Below are 16,519 nucleotides of genomic sequence, written 5' to 3'. Positions count from 1 at the left end.
TGTACCCATAACTCACTGCATGGAGAATAATACAGAACTACTAGCAGTTGACTTTAAACTTTAAAAAATGCACATCTATAGACATTAAAGATATTACATTATAGTAAAATGTGAATCTCAACAATTTTAAATGTCAGGAAGACTTCTTCTGAAGATATTTGTCTTGAGTGTAGCCTTATATGGAAAAGAGGACAGAAACTTTTGAAATAAGCTGCTACAGAGAATGCTGGACATTTGATTGTTATATATTACAACTAATGAGGAAGTATTGAACTGAATTAGGGAAACCAGAAATTTGGGTTTCAGATTGACTAAAGAAATGGATCAGTTGATAGGATGGATCCTGAGGCATCAAGGAACTGTCAGTTTGGTACCGGAGGGAAATGAGAGGGACAAAAATTGTAGAGGGAGACCAAGGCTTGAACACAGTAAACAGGTCCAAATGGATGTAGGTTGCAGTAGTTACCCAGAGATAAGGAGGCTTGCAAGGAAGAGACTAGTGTGGAGAGCTGCATCAAACCAGTCTTCAGACTGAAGCCCAGGAGAACAGCAGTATCTACTTGTAGGGAGCTTTTGCAGAACACTTCAGCTCCCATGCCATAATTATGAAGTACACATTTGTTTATACTTGCACAAGAAAAAGCATGTTTTGTGCTACACAGAAGAGATCAAATTTAGTTACTTTCACAATGACTGCGGATTGTAAGATATTACCAATATATTAATAAGTTTGAGAAACTGTCAAAATGAAGTGTAATTACTTCTATGGTTGTAGCTGTCATAGATTTGTGATTTGCATCTCCTGGAGCGTAATATGTTATTCTAAATGAAGAGCTGTAACCTCCCTTCATATGATATTTGAAATATATGTGTATAATTATCATGATGAATATGATATTAGCACAGTAACTGAAAATTAATCTGTCTATCTTTTTGCAGCTCCAGATTGAAGTGACGAGACCAAACTGCCCAACAGATCTGAGTTGCCCAGAAGAATTTCTTGTTGATGATGGCTGCTGCAAGAAGTGTGACTGTAAGATATATTATTGTATACTTTTGAAATATGATTATTATCTATTCAATGATAAAGTTCCAATGTCCATCCATTTGTGGAACACACACACACACACACACACACACACACACACACACACACATATACACAGACACACACAGGTATTTGCGAGATAGGAAATTTTAGATTTCATTGTTTTTAAAACCAATGTTAATACAGGGTGTCTACATGGACAAGGCAAAAAAATTTCCGGATTTCCCGGTTAAAAACACACTTTCTCCCGGATGACAGTATATTTTCCCCTATCACTCCTGTGAATGGTTATGGTTTTGTACACGGGCGTACAATTTCCCGGCACTTTAGAAAACGAAACTCAGAGAAAAAGACATGTTTTGGAAATATCTTTGATGTGCAGCAACATGTATGCTGTGTATTTTCGTATTACGAAAACATACATTGGAAATCCACCAAACACCGCATGTTACTTTCCGAACCATTGAAACCGAGATGTCGTGCGCTTTTGTAAGCCGTTCATAACTCATGTCACGTGATCTCGCCAGCCGATGACAGAGGATATTCAGAGCATAGGACACGTGATGTAGTCAGTCAATAGCATCAGTGTTAAGTAGCTCGCCAAACAGGGAAAGTTAATAGTTTAAATTAATATACATAGTGTTGTTACAAGAAAAGCAAAGCTTTCACATAAAATATTGGTCTCAAGCTGCAAGAGAAGCTAAGCTTTTGCATATACTGTTGATCTTTTTTGCGCGTGTTACACTTTAAGAGATATCATACAAATGTGCCTGTAAAATTTTTAATAATGACATAAATGTCTGATCTTCAGGGTTCGAGGGTTCGAAATGCTTCTAAATGGCTCGTCATCAGACACCTGATTTTTAAATCAGACTCAAACGCTTTGTGATTTAATAAATTCACGGTCCATTCTTGTACATAGTTCAACTTACGTAAAAGGATATTTACTTTGAAAGTAACGCTTTTCAAACCGCCAATCATTATATTTTCCCGCGACCTGTTACAAATAGGTTCGTTTCAGCAGGTGCCAGAGAGCTCAGGTAACAGGTGACACCGCGCTTGGGTAGATATCATGACGTAGGAAGCCCGTATGTACGTACATGTAAAAGATCATCAATGAAAGATGATACTGCAAGAGCATCGGAATTTCATGAACCATATTAAAATGTGCACATTTAAAGCGCATACTTAAAGACACACTCGTATGTCCAGATTCCCGATGAAGTACCGTAGACCCCGACCTGATATTAAGCTTTTAAGTGTGGTTTTCAGGATGTAAATTTTCTTGGAGCACCAGTACTGTATTATATCATGTTTGGTTCTTTATTATGGCATAATGCCATACGTGCTAGAAAATGAAAACATGCACTTGAAATGCAGCGAACAGTTGAAACTACCCAGTACTGTGGAATTAAACATTTCGTTTCAAATACATTGACTGCCTCTGCGGAAAAGATCAGCAAAAGTCAAATTTCTTTAGCAAACAGACAAAAATAACTTCATTGTTCCGCAAGGCGATTAATGCTTGACTGTTAGAAAGTTGGAAATAAAATAAAATCTGAAACTAATGACATATTTCAGCCTTTAGTAATTATGCGAATGTGTTTTAATTCACTTGATAGCTCCCGGCCACAGATATCTGTTTTGTTTTCATTTGACGTGAGAGTAAACGAAGGGGAAACAGCAAAATCACGTGGAGACTACCCACTATAGCTCAGATTGCTCTGCGCATCAGCCCCGGATCTACGACATTTGCGAACCGGGTCAATACTAAAAAAAATCGAATTTTCAAAATGTGTTCATCTTGTAGCGCACATCTTTCTGAAAATTCTGAAACATAAAACGTATGTATTCGAGGAAATGTAAGACATATTATTTGGTTTTAAGTATGCCCAAGTGCAGTTCCATGCCTCTTCATAAAGCATTTTTCTACTGCACGTCCAAACTATATTCAGGAGAGTGGAAATTGAAATGTCCTGTGGTACCTCTCCTGTTCCCAGTCGGCCGGTTTGGCAGCCTGCCTCTCTTAAAAAAATCTCGCAATTAATAGCGAATGGGATTATTTGTAATCGAGAGAACAAGAACTCTTCAGAAAATCTGAACTCTTCATTGCCCATTAGTTAATAACTTGCTGTTTTGTGTGACATAAAATTAAATATAGGATACATAAAACCAGTACTGACAAGAGATAAGCAAGAAATTACACATTTCTTCAAACCTTAGCTCCTAGCATTTTTTTCTCTCTAATCTTGCTACAGCTTTACATGGCATGTTTTCCTTTCTGTTAAAGAATCTTTTACCTCATCTAAGTTTGTCAAACGTTTTGCTACATGGAAAATCGAAATGTAGTTATCTAATACTGAAAAAGCTGTTAATACAAATAATACCCAAGACTGGTGTGGTTTCTCGATCTGATTACGTCTATTTTGTCACTGTCTGCTACATAAAACAAAATAGGCCTTTCTAATACGGCAGCAATTTTATAACACGCCAAATAAACGAGACTGTTTTGGCACAAATGGTCATTTTTATAACACGACAGAATATAATCCAATAAGTATCAATATCAAATGCCTATTAGGCCTACTACAAGCAAAAAGCTTTACATTAGGAAATAGTTCCATGTTTCATTCATATGCACCAGCTTCTCTAGCATGAGATCGAAAACTAGTATTACGAAATTTTTATATAAATTTGGAATCGTCTTATTCTTCCATAATTTGTGTGATGTCGTCGTTTCTTCTCTGTCCTCGTTCTAACAAACAATCCTGTCATCACCAATTCTGTAGCTATTGCTGCCACTGTCAAAATTTGTTGGCCGATTAACTTCACTAACCCTGCCAGAATCACTGGTTTAGTTCTCCCGCAATTATTCTCCGGTTAGGCGTTGTTACGTGTTCGTACAACACGTTTTCCGCGTTACTTCCATAATAGAACTTAAGCGGCTAGTAGCCGGGGACTGTACTACTGGTCCTTACTAGTGTAGCGATCTGGCCACACATTTTCTGTCCAAACTTCATTTTCTTGGACACACCGAGAAGATAATACATAATCTTTCTCACCTGTTATTCCTGTCAGTCGTTTATTTCCATTCTGATAGTATGAATCTATGGATTTCGCTAGTAATTATAACAATGCTGATCATTCACACACCCAATCAGCCACATAATCAGACAGCAATTGCCATTCATCCATTCGGCTTTACTCCACTCAGCTCGTATAGCCCCGTCCCCTTTTGTCTGTGGAAAGTTTATTTCTAGATGCGACAAGGATTCTCCTGACAGCGACATCACGTACACTATGCATGCATTCAAAAGTCAGCTTATGATTCATTCAGAAATCAACTTAAAATGTGTTCAAAAACCAACAGAGAAGCGTTTCAAAATCATATGACTAATTGATAGGCAAACGTGCGCTGAATGCTAGGTGCTTTGTGAAACAAGTTTTTTTCCCCTCAAGAATATGAATTAGGCGCCCCCTTTTCCCGGAAGTATCTAGCTGCTTGCTGCGACTGCTTGCACAGCCAACAGCCACATTGCTGTTGACAGAAGCGGGAGAATCTACTACTCAAACATGACTACTGCGCATGCGCATGAGCCCGCGCGTTAACTGCTAAAACAAATCTAATGTAAACAGTTGCGACTACACGCTCATTGGAGGCAATTTGTTGTTATGAAGCACTGCATAGTCTTCCTAAAGTCTTTGACAGATTTTCAATCGGCAGACGCTTGCATGAGCACTTGTGTCGACATTGTATATGGCGCATTTCCTTTGCAATTTAAGTTATTTTCGTTTTTTTTTTTTTCTCTCGTTTATGTTTTATTGTTGAAGTATTATTCTGCAGTAGTGGGATACAGTAATATCCTTTGTTAGTGTGTCGGTTCTTATTAGTCAAAATTACAAAAAATTAACTGAAAACTAAAACAATGAAAAATTCCCGGAATTCTAAAAATATCCCGGGTTTTTCCCGGTTTTCTCCTGGATGAAAAAAATCCCGGGTTTTTCCCGGATCTCCCAGTTGTCCCGGGTCGTAGACACCCTGTAATATTTTTAAATACCACAATTGGGAACAAGATCTCCAACTTGCCCTTGCTGATTGGATTGGCTTGTATCAGCAGCACTCAAGACCAGAACAAGAACTGGGGTTGGAGTTCTCGTATAGGATCTCAGTTATTTGTTTTGTGTTTATTTGTGTTTTCTCCTACTGTGAGTTCTTGTGCTGGGTACTGTGGCTCTTGCTACAGAAATTTTGTATACAGATTTCACTAGTCATATAAAATTTTATCTCTTGCCAGGTTGTGCCACAAATTTCTCTTCTCCCCAGTTCTGTTCAGACCCCCTCATTAGTTACATGATCTACCCATCTAATCTTCAGCACTCTTCTGTAAAACCACATTTCAAAAACTTCTATTCTTTTATTCTTTTCTTGAGTTAATAGTTTATCATCCATGTTTCACTTCCACACGTGGCTACACTCCATGCAAAACTTTCAAAACACACTTCCTGACACTTAAATCTGTACTTAATATTAAAAAATTTCTCTTCTTCAAAAACACTTTTCTTGGCATTGCCATTTTACATTTTACATCGTCTCTACTTTGACCATCATCAGTTATTTTGTTGACCATCATCAGTTATTTTGCTGCCCAAATAGCAAACTTAGCGAGGTTGTGCAGTAGTTAGCACACTGGACTCGCTTTCAGGAGAAAGACGGTTCAAACTCACATCCTGCCATTCTGGTTTAGGTTTTCTGAGATTTCCCTAAACCACTTCAGGCAGATGCCAGGATGGTTGCTTTGAAAATGCATGGCTGACTTCCTTCCCTAATGTGAAGGGACCAATGACCTCACTGTTTGGTCCCCTCCCCCCAAATCAACCAACCAACCCAAATAGCAAACTCATCTACTATTTTAAGTGTCTCATTTCCTAACCTAATTCCCTCAGCATCACCTGATTTAATTTGACTACATTCCAGTATCCTCATTTTACTTTTGTTGATGTTCATCTCTTCTTTCAAGACACTGTCCATTCTCTTCAACTGTTCTTCTAAGTCCTTTGCTGTCTGTGACAGAAATGCAATGTTATTGGCAAACCTCATAATTTTTAGTTCTTTTCCTTGGACTTTAATTCCTATTCCAAAGTTTTCTTTAGTTTCCGTCACTGCTTGCTCAATATACAGATTTAATAACATTGGGGATAAGCTACAACCCTGTCCAACTCCCTTCTCAACCACTGTTTCCCTTTCATGCTCCTCAACTCCTATAACTGCATCTGGTTTCTGTACAAATTGTAAATAGCCTTCTGCTCCCTGTATTTTACCCCTGCCACCTTTAGAATTTGAAAGAGAGTATTCCAGTCAATATTGTCAAAAGCTTTCTCTAAGTCTACAAATGCTATGAACATAGGTTTGGCTTTCTTTAACCTGTCTTCCATGAGAAGTCGTAGGGTCAGTATTACCTCACTTGTCACTACATAAACTGATATTCCCTAAGGTTGGCTTCTACCAGTTTTTCCATTCTCCTGTAATTCATGTTAGTAATTTGCAACTGTGACTTATTAAACTGACAGTTCATGATTTTCACACCTGTCAGCATTTGCTTTCTTTGGAATTGGAATTATTATATTCTTCTTGAAGTCTGAGTGTATTTCACCTCTCATACATCTAGTTTCATGTACCTGACTTATTTCATTAAGAGTCTCATAAGTACCTCCTTCTCCAGTGAAATAAGTCTTATTAGATAATATGACAGGCATAAATAATGAAAATAGATTCCATAAAAGAAGTGGCAATGATGATTATAATGTGAGGAAATTAGTTGTGTAAGGATAAAGGACTGGATCAGGATATGCAGTCATGCCATCAGTATATGCAGTCATGCCATGTGTTGTCAAGGGAGAATAAAGATTAGATTAGGCCTCATTTCGGGGCAGGACTTATGGAAATAATTGCCTTGATGAATAAATAGTTTAATACACGAAACGTTGAGATAGTGTCTTGATGGAAAAGGCACACATATGTAACTTTTTCCAAAAAGATCAGTCAGTACAGTAGTTCTGTTGATAGCTCTGAAGACAATGAAAATTTACTTTTGAATGAAATGGGGGGGGGGGGGGGACAGCTGCCTGCAGAGAATCCAGTGGCATGACCATAATGAATTAACACAATCGATGTTGTGAATGGAGCAATTGATATAAAGGAAGATTTCTAAAAATTAAGGAACATTATTTTATTGGAGTCTCTTGAACCAACTGAAACATTTGTTTGATCTATTAAATTGTGACTTACTTTCCTTCCCCCGGCAAGCAGCAGATGACCGCATTCTCATTTCCATATCCATCTATGCATGTGTCTGCCATATTAATGACAGAAAAGGCCCCTTTAAGTTCCCATATGGGCAGTATTGTTCAAAGTCCACTTGTGTGTTATTGCTCAAAAGGTACAGAATTTAGAAAGTGGGATTCTTCTCAAATTTTAATATATGTCCTCCTGCCTTGTCATCTAAAAGTGGTAAAAATATTTTTGTAAACGCATTCTGAGAGATATTGTAAACACAGTCAGTTTTATTGTAATGTTCAAGTTTAGCAATGTTATAAAAATTGAAATATTCAGTGAAAACCTTAATGCAACTTCGGAAATTATAAAAGAAAGCACATTATATTATATCTGTACATTAAAATGTCTGCTTGGATAAGTCATATTAACTGTTTCTGTGTGTTGACAGATAAATGTTCATCACGTGAGTGGAGTCCACAAAAGACCGTTGGATTATTTGAAGAAGCCAATGCACATGGCCAATGTGTGAATACTGAAGAGATCTACGGGTTTGTAGAATGCAAAGGAAGCTGCCCATCCTATCAAATCTATGACAGAGGTGAACATAACTTATATTTTGCCTGTTTTATGTACATGTTTTTCACACACACACACACACACACACACACACACACACACACACACAAAATGGCTCTGAGCACTATGGGACTCAATTGCTGAGGTCATCAGTCCCCTAGAACTTAGAACTACTTAAACCTAACTTAACTGTAGCGCCTAGAACCGCTCGGCCACTCCGGCCGGCACACACACACACACACACACACACACACACACACACACACACCAACACCAACACCATGACTACCAACACCACAAATGTCTATGAAAGGCATGTCAAGCTCAACACACACACACACACACACACACACACACACACACACACACACACACACCATGACTACCAACACCACAAATGTCTACGAAAGGCATGTCAAGCTCAGTGGTTGTTATGGTCATAAAAAAAACCCATACAGTCAGTAACATCTAATGGATTACCATGAAATATTCATAAATGTGTATACTATAATGTTTAAGTACTGTTAACATTATGAGGTATCTAATGTTGAACCTCACAACAGGTGCCACAGTTTTACATTGGAAGTGAAAATTTGTAAATAGAAAAAAATTATGTGTTTAACATGTAATGCATATAGGAAATCAGTATGTGATATAAGTCACATACATTTCTTGAACACACATTCCTTTTTTATGATCCTAGTTTTAAGGAACTGAAAATTCTCTGTAGGCTTACTGAAAATACAATTGTTCTTTCAGTTGTAAATGTGGTGTTATTCTGAAAAGCATAGTGGATTGTGTATATATTCTTGATTACACTCACATAGGTTGAATTAATGCCTCATTTCCCAAAATCTGTGAATCTCAGACAAAGCTGTAATTCATGTGGATTGCTCCCTTCTATAATTTCACTCATGCCTTGCAAATGGTCTGTTATGCTATATCCTCTAGTTTTTTCATGTGCCTTATTAAAATTGAACGATTTTTTTCCTACATAGTTAATGATAATTTTAGGGAATATCTTATATATTGTAAGAAGTGGGCTGATAGGTCTATAGCTCTATTATGTCTTGTTCATCTCCTTTCTTGTGAAATATAATTACAGCACTGTTTCATTTTTGGGGAACTTTTCTCCACTGTAGACATACTGTAAACAATTCTGCATGTTCATTTTGTATTACCATGGCAGCAGCTTTCGCCAGCTTTGATTTGCAGATAACATTTTTTAGTTGCTTTGAATCCAGGAGAATTTCAGCACATGATGAGGGAACTAACAGAGCAAGTGTGACAATAGACCTGAAGGTTAATTAAAGTAAGACCAATGTGAAGTAAGATAAACGTGCCTATAACAAAGGTTAATGTTGAGTTATAGAAACAACATATGAATTTGAGTACTAGGGAAGGTGGTAATAACAAGCAGGAGTAAACTTAAAGAAATAAACTGGTATTTAAAAATAGCTTGGATTTAGTTCTGAAAATTGAATGCTGTATTCAGAAGCAAATTCACAGTTTTCTCCAATTGACAGTCTATAACCCTTGCATACTGCCAGTACTAATTTATAGAAGTGAAACATGAATATTGAAAGTGCAAACAATCCAAAAATTGAGGGTTGCCCAACGAGCTATGGAAATATACATGCTGTGTACAACAAGAAGTGATATAAGGACAAAGAAATAAATAAGTGAAAAGAGTGGAGTTGAGCACAGTTGTGGCTGTTACGAAACTGAAAAGGAAATGGGTTTTGCGTAAAGTGAGATAAAATGATGGTAGATGGACCAAGGAGATCCTGGGTTGGTCCGTGATATGCAGGATTAGAAAGAATGAAAAAAATTGCCTATGATAAGAAAATACTTAAAGCCTGACCTAATGGAAGATGCATTTATTGCATAAACAAGCACTAAAAACTGGGATGTGAAAAGCATAAAATCGTAATCTATAAAGCAGACTGGAAGAGGCCTTCTGCATGTACCCAAATGTAATCTGACCTCAAGTGCAAATGGCGCCCTAGAAAAGAGACTCAGGGAAATAAGAATTACCCTCATTTCATACTGCACTTAAAAATCAAAACAGATATGGTTCATCATTTGGTGAATAAAGTATAAAGAAGCCCCACCTCTCTCATATGGAATTAAATTTAACCTCCTGGACATTCAAAATACTGTTACATCATAACCACGGACCTTGTCACTGTTGGGGGGGACGTCTGTGCTTCAGTGATAGAGATAGCCGTACCATACTTGCAACCAAAACGGAGGGGTATCTGTTGAGAGGCCAGAAAAATGTGTGGTTCCTGAAGGGGGGTGCAGCCTTTTCAGTAGTTGCAGGGGCAACAGTCTGGATGATTGACTGATCTGGCCTTGTAGCATTAACCAAAATGGCCTTGTTGTGCTGGTACTGTGAACGGCTGAAATCAAAGGGAAACTACAGCCATGATTTTTTATGAGGGCATGCAGATTTACTGCACAGTTAAATGATGATGGCATCCTCTTGGGTAAAATATTCCAGAGGTAAAATAGTCCCCCTTCCAGATCTCCGGGTGGGGATTACTCAGAAGGATGTCGTTAAAGTTAGATATAGTGGTAATTAGTGAAGTTCACTGGCAGGAGGAACAAGACTTCTGATCAGATGAATACAGGGTTATAAATACAAAATCAAATAGGGGTAATGCATAGTAGGTTTAATAATGACTAAAATATAGGAGTGTGGGTAACCTACTACGAACAGCATAGTGAACACATTATTGTAGCCAAGATAGTCATGAATTCCCTGCCTACCACAGTAGTAAAAAATTATGCCAACTAGCTCCACAAATGATGAAGAGATGGAAAAAATGTATAATGAGATAAAAGAAATTATTAAGATAGTGAAGGGAGATGAAAATTTAATAGTCATGGGAGACTGGAATTTGATAGTAGGAAAAGGAAGAGAAGGAAAAGTAGGAGGTGAATATAGAATGGGGGAAAGGAATGTAAGAGGAAGCCACATGGTACAAGTTTGCACAGAGCATAACTTAACCATAGCTAATACTTTGTTTAAGAATCATGAAAGAAGGTTGTATGCATGGAAGAGGCCTGGAGACACTGGAAGGTTTCAGATAGATTATATAATGGTAAGACAAGAGATATAGGAATGAGGTTTTAAATTGTAAGACATTTCCAGAGGCAGATGTGGATTCTGACCACAATCTATTGGTTATGAACTGTAGATTAAAACTGAAGAAACTACAAAAAAGGGGGGGAATTTAAGGAGATCGGACCTGGATAAACTGAAAGAGAGTTTCAGAGAGAGAATTAGGGAACGATTGACAAGAATGGGGGAAAGAAATACTGTAGAAGAAGAATGGGTAGCTTTGAGAGATGAAATAGTGAAGGCAACAGAGGATCAAGTAGATAGAAAGATGAGTTCTAGTAGAAATCCTTGGGTCACAGAAGAGATGTTGAATTTAATTGATGAAAGGAGGAAATATAAAAAAGTGGAGTAAATTAAGCAGGCAAAAGGAATACAAACGTCTCAAAAATGAGATCGGTAGGAAGTGCAAAATGGCTAAGCAGGACTGGCTTAAAGGACAAATGTAAAATTAAAGAGACCTTTGGAGATAAGAGAACCACTTGTATGAATATCAAGAGCTCAGATGGAAACCCAGTTCTAAGCAAAGAAGGGAAAGCAGAAAGGTGGAAGGAGTATATAGAGGGTCTATACAAGTGCGATGTACTTGAGGACAATACTATGGAAATGGAAGAGAATGTAGATGAAGATGAAATGGGAGATATGATACTGTGTGAAAAGTTTGACAGAGCACTGAAAGACCTAAGCTGAAACAAGGCCCTGGGAGTAGACGACATTCCATTAGAACTACTGATAGCCTTGGGAGAGCCAGCCCTGACAAAACTCTACCATCTGGTGGGCAAGATGTATGAGACAGGCGAAATACCATCAGACTTCAAGAAGAATATAATAATACCAATCCCACAGAAAGCAGGTGTTGACAGATGTGAAAATTACCAAACTATCAGTTTAATAAGCCACAGCTGCAAAATACTAACACAAATTCTTTACAGATGAATGGAAAAACTGGTAGAAGCTGACCTCGGGGAAGATCAGTTTGGATTCCATAGAAATGTTGGAACACGTGACGCAGTACTGACCCTATAACTTATCTTAGAAGATAGATTAATTAAAGGCAAACCTACATTTCTAGCATTTGTAGACTTAGAAAAAGCTTTTGTCAATGTTGACTGGAATACTCTCTATCAATTTCTGAAGGTTGCAGGGGGTGAAAGGCCATTTACAATTTGTACAGAAACCATATGGCAGTTATAATAGTCGAGGAGTGTGAAGGGGAAGCAGTGGTTGGAAAGGGACTGAGACAAGGTTGTAGTCTATTCCTGATGTTGTTCAGCCTGTATACTGAGCAAACAGAGGGAGACAAAGATATGAATACACTAAGCGGATTCAGAAGGATGCAGGTTGCAGTAGTTACCGGAATGAAGAAGCTTGCACAGGATAGAGTAGCATGGAGAGCTGCATTAAGCCAGTCTCTGGACTGAAGACCACCTTTTGAAGTATTCTGAACAGAACTAGGGCAGCTGTGGCCACCAAGACTTTTACAGACTGTACCGCAACACGTGTTTGAGTCATATATCAGTCTTTTCATGTCACATGAATGTCACCTGAAGAATTTTTTTCTTTCAATGAAATATATAATTTTTTCCTGCAAGAAAGTTACATTTTGGGTGACAGAATATGGCACTTAATTTAAAGCATACAAATTTGGCAAAGAGCAATCTACATGTTCAAGACATTGATTTGTGTCGTCTCTGATAAAGATTAAACAGGGTGCTTCATTAGATTACTTTTTAACATTCTAAACAAAATAATTTGTCTACACAGAATTGTTTCCAGCACATGTGCATGTGGTCCGTACAAAGTGCGAACTGTAAGTATTGTCATCACTGTGGAAAATGTTTCCCCTGCTGCATCTTGTACTTCTGTCAATATTGTTTGACAAACAAATTAGGGCACAGCTGCCTAGCAAACAAGTGACCCTAATTAGGTACTGCATGCAGGTGGGCTGTGAGCCGTGACATTATGAGCAAATCTCACTACAGAGAACCCTCAGTAACATGGCAAATGAGACTCCAAATTTTGTTACAAAGAATGGAAAATCCAGGATGGAATGCAACAATATTACAAAAAGAAAAGTTGATAATCACCATATAGCATAGATGTTGAGTTGCAGATAGACATAACAAAAAGACTGTCACAAATATAACTTTTGGCAAGTAAGGCCTTCATCAAAAATTAGATGACAAACACATCTACACACTTATGCGAACGCAACTCACACGCACATGACTGCAACTGAGGCCTGCATGATGGATAGTTTTATTCGTGATACATTTCTAAGACTGGTCAATTCGCACACACACACACACACAGACACTTGAGATAGGCTTGCATATTTAACACACCCCTTAGGCATTAATTGCCTATCTTCTTTCATTAGCGATGATGTGTTTACCTATTTCTAAGTTTGTCCTTAAATGGTTTGTTTAAACAAACATCTAATGGCTGTAGAATTGACATCAGTCTGTTCTACCCTCTACTAATTTTCTGTTTACAGCCAGAGTAGTATCACCAGTGAATGGATCTACATTCATGCTCATAAATTAAGGATAATTGCAGAATGTGGTGCCAAACAACATGACACTACACAAAACTGGTGCTAATAGCATAGGCACATAGGGAACACACATAAGTCCACAGTATTGGTGATAAGTTGAGAACATCGTCCCAAAACACATGTGCTTCAAAATGCCACTGATTCCTGCGCATGTACTGCGACATCAGTATGGCATCTGATCACCATGCTCACGTACACAGGCCCCACAACAGGTTGGCATACTCTGGATCAGGTGGCCAAGCAGTCTGGGGTATAGCCTCCCATTCTTGCACCAGTGCCTGTCGGAGCTCCTGAAGTATCATAGGGATTTGAAGACATGCAGCTATATGTCGACCGAGAGCATCCCAGATGTGCTCAATGGGGTTTAGGTCTGGAGAACAGGCAGGCCACTCCATTCGCCTTCTGTTTCACACCTCCATGATGGCAGTTCGGTGGGGCCGTGCATTATCATCCATCTGGCGGAAGGTGGGACCCACTGCACCCCATGAAAAGGCAGACGGACTGGTGCAAAATGACATCCCGATACACCTGACCTGTTACAGTTCCTCTGTCAAGGACATGCAGGGGTATACGTGCACCAATCATAATCCCACCCCACACCATCAAACCAAGACCTCCATACAGGCCCCTTTCAAGGACATTAAGGGGTTGGTATCTGGTTCCTAGTTCACGCCAGATGAAAATCCGGCGAGAATCACTGTTCAGTCTATACCTGGACTTGTCCGTGAACATAACCTGGGACCATTGTTCCAATGACCATGTACTGTGTTCTTGACACCTGGCTTTGCGGGCTCTCCTGTGACCAGGGGTCAGTGGAATGCACCTTGCAGGTCTCCAGGCGAATAAACCATGTCTGTTCAGTCGTCTGTAGACATTGTATCTGGAGACAACTGTTCCAGTGGCTGCGGTAAGGTCCCGAGCAAGGCTACCTGCAGTACTCAGTGGCCATCTGTGAGCACTGATGGTGAGATATTGGTTTTCTTGTGGTGTTGTACACTGTGAACGTCCTGTACTATAGTGCCTGGACATGTTTCCTGTATGCTGGAAACATTGCCATAATCTTGAGATCACACTCTGTGGCACACAGAGGGCCCGTGCTACAACCTGCTGTGTTTGACCAGCTGCCAGGCACCCTAGTATTCTACCCATCATAACGTCATCAATATGTGTTCTTTGAGCCACTTTCAACACACAGTCACCATTAGCAAGTCTGAAAATGTCTGCACACTTACTCGCTGCACTATACTCTGACATGCACCAACACACCTCTGCGTATGTGGACTGCTGCCAGCACCACCGTGTGACAACCGCAGGTCAAATGCACTGCATGGTCATACCCCGAGATGATTTAAACCAGCAAACCGCTCACCAAAGTGTTGTTTCACCATGTATCAGCATTATCCTTAATTTATGAGCATGAGTGTAGTACAAGCATATTTGGCAAACCAAGCAAGGCACTAGGATGACATTGTCATACAAGTTTAGACCACTCTCATACCCCATCCTCTGTGAATCAGCCACTTTTGTTAGCATATACAATAACCTTTTTTGGAAATACCTGGGACAAAGGTAATGTCTTGCATATGAAAACAATGAATGATGGCAATTTATGGCCATTGGCAGTACAAGCACGCACGACAGACATCCTCAGCTTTTCACCACTTGTGAACAGTATTTTAACATCTTTGTTTCCTTGTGCTTCTACTGTGTAAATTTTTGACATATCAAAATACACTGGAGTGTGGTCCATAATACCTATCTCACCAAGAAGATAATTATTTTTGGTACACTGTCTGATTATGAAATGCTGAACTTCAGTGAGTTTTTCCTCATAGTTTTGTTTATTTATTTGTTTATTTATTTATATTGTTGCAGCTTCTGTGCAACTGAAGTGTGTCTATGAAGAGAAAGTCCCCAGTTTTTCATGAAATATTTAACACAGGTGTGGCTTCCTTTGAAATTCATTATTTTTTGCTGTCGAGCAACTTCATGTGCTCTAACTTGGATAATTTCTGCACCCTAACAAAATCATTCAGTGGAACTTCTAATGTTTAATATTAGCCGTTGTTTGGAACAGAAAATTTGCATTGCTGGAACAAGCTAGAACTTGTTCCATTTGTTGTCTACCCCACCTCACATTACTCTCGTCAATCCCATATTGCTGACCAGCAGCACAATTTGATGTTCTCTCAATGAGGGAAATTACTTCTCTTTTCAACTTCTTGGTCAAAAGTTCTAAAGCAGACTGAAACAAAGGGTGAAGTCCAAATCTACTGTCTGCAAATGTTGTAGTGAGCACTGCTCTCATTTGCTTAGGGGTCAGTGGAAGGAACAGAAATGAATTGAGAGTGCTGGTGCAGCACAAAAATTTCACTCATTGTATTTAGTGTCAGGGTTCCCATTCCTTTCCAGATCTGAAAATTAGGGCCTTTTTAGGACCTGTGAACACATGTGTTCTAATGAGAAAACTTAAAAAAATGAAGCTGCAGATTTAAGATACAATAAAATATTCACCAATACCATATATTTTTTTTATTTAGCAAAACCAATTAAAAGGCATTATGAGCCCCACTTTAAAATGTGTATTTTGTAAGCACATTTTATTTTATATCCACACTGTACCAGTACCTATATACACATTAATTATAATTATATATTCAAATCTACTTTCATATCTTTCAGCATGGGTTCAATTTTAGTGCTTATTCCTGTCATTTCTTCTTTTTTCCTTGGCTGGTCATCTGAAACTGTTTGATTGAAAAATATATTTCACATCTCCCATATTTTCAGCTTTTTCTGCCAAATCATTAGCACTTTTGTCTAGTTCACTAATTGCATTTTCTAATCTCCTCTCTTTTTTTTGTTTTCAGTCCTTCTATTTCATATACCCATGATTTTCTTTTATAACGTTGCATTTCAGTTTGTCTCTATTTTTTC

General features: G+C 38.5%; 2 protein-coding genes across 2 annotated transcripts in view; one reads left to right on the top strand and one right to left on the bottom strand.

The window, feature by feature from the left end:
• Positions 1-16,519, top strand: part of LOC126175921 (hemocytin) — a 486,280-nt gene that overhangs the window by 462,072 nt on the left and 7,689 nt on the right. Inside the window, exons 76-77 of the mRNA XM_049922991.1 lie at positions 940-1,033; positions 7,771-7,920. Of these exons, the coding sequence (XP_049778948.1) occupies positions 940-1,033; positions 7,771-7,920 (244 nt within the window). The remainder of the gene's footprint in view (positions 1-939; positions 1,034-7,770; positions 7,921-16,519) is intronic.
• Positions 7,464-16,519, bottom strand: part of LOC126175922 (dynein regulatory complex subunit 3-like) — a 108,035-nt gene continuing 98,979 nt past the window's right edge. The window contains exon 10 of the mRNA XM_049922993.1: positions 7,464-7,547. The gene's annotated coding sequence lies outside the window, so the exon portion shown is untranslated. The remainder of the gene's footprint in view (positions 7,548-16,519) is intronic.

This window comes from Schistocerca cancellata, chromosome 3 (assembly GCF_023864275.1).
Source record: "Schistocerca cancellata isolate TAMUIC-IGC-003103 chromosome 3, iqSchCanc2.1, whole genome shotgun sequence".
Classification (NCBI taxonomy): domain Eukaryota; kingdom Metazoa; phylum Arthropoda; class Insecta; order Orthoptera; family Acrididae; genus Schistocerca; species Schistocerca cancellata.
This window is presented reverse-complemented; position numbering and strand designations above follow the sequence as displayed.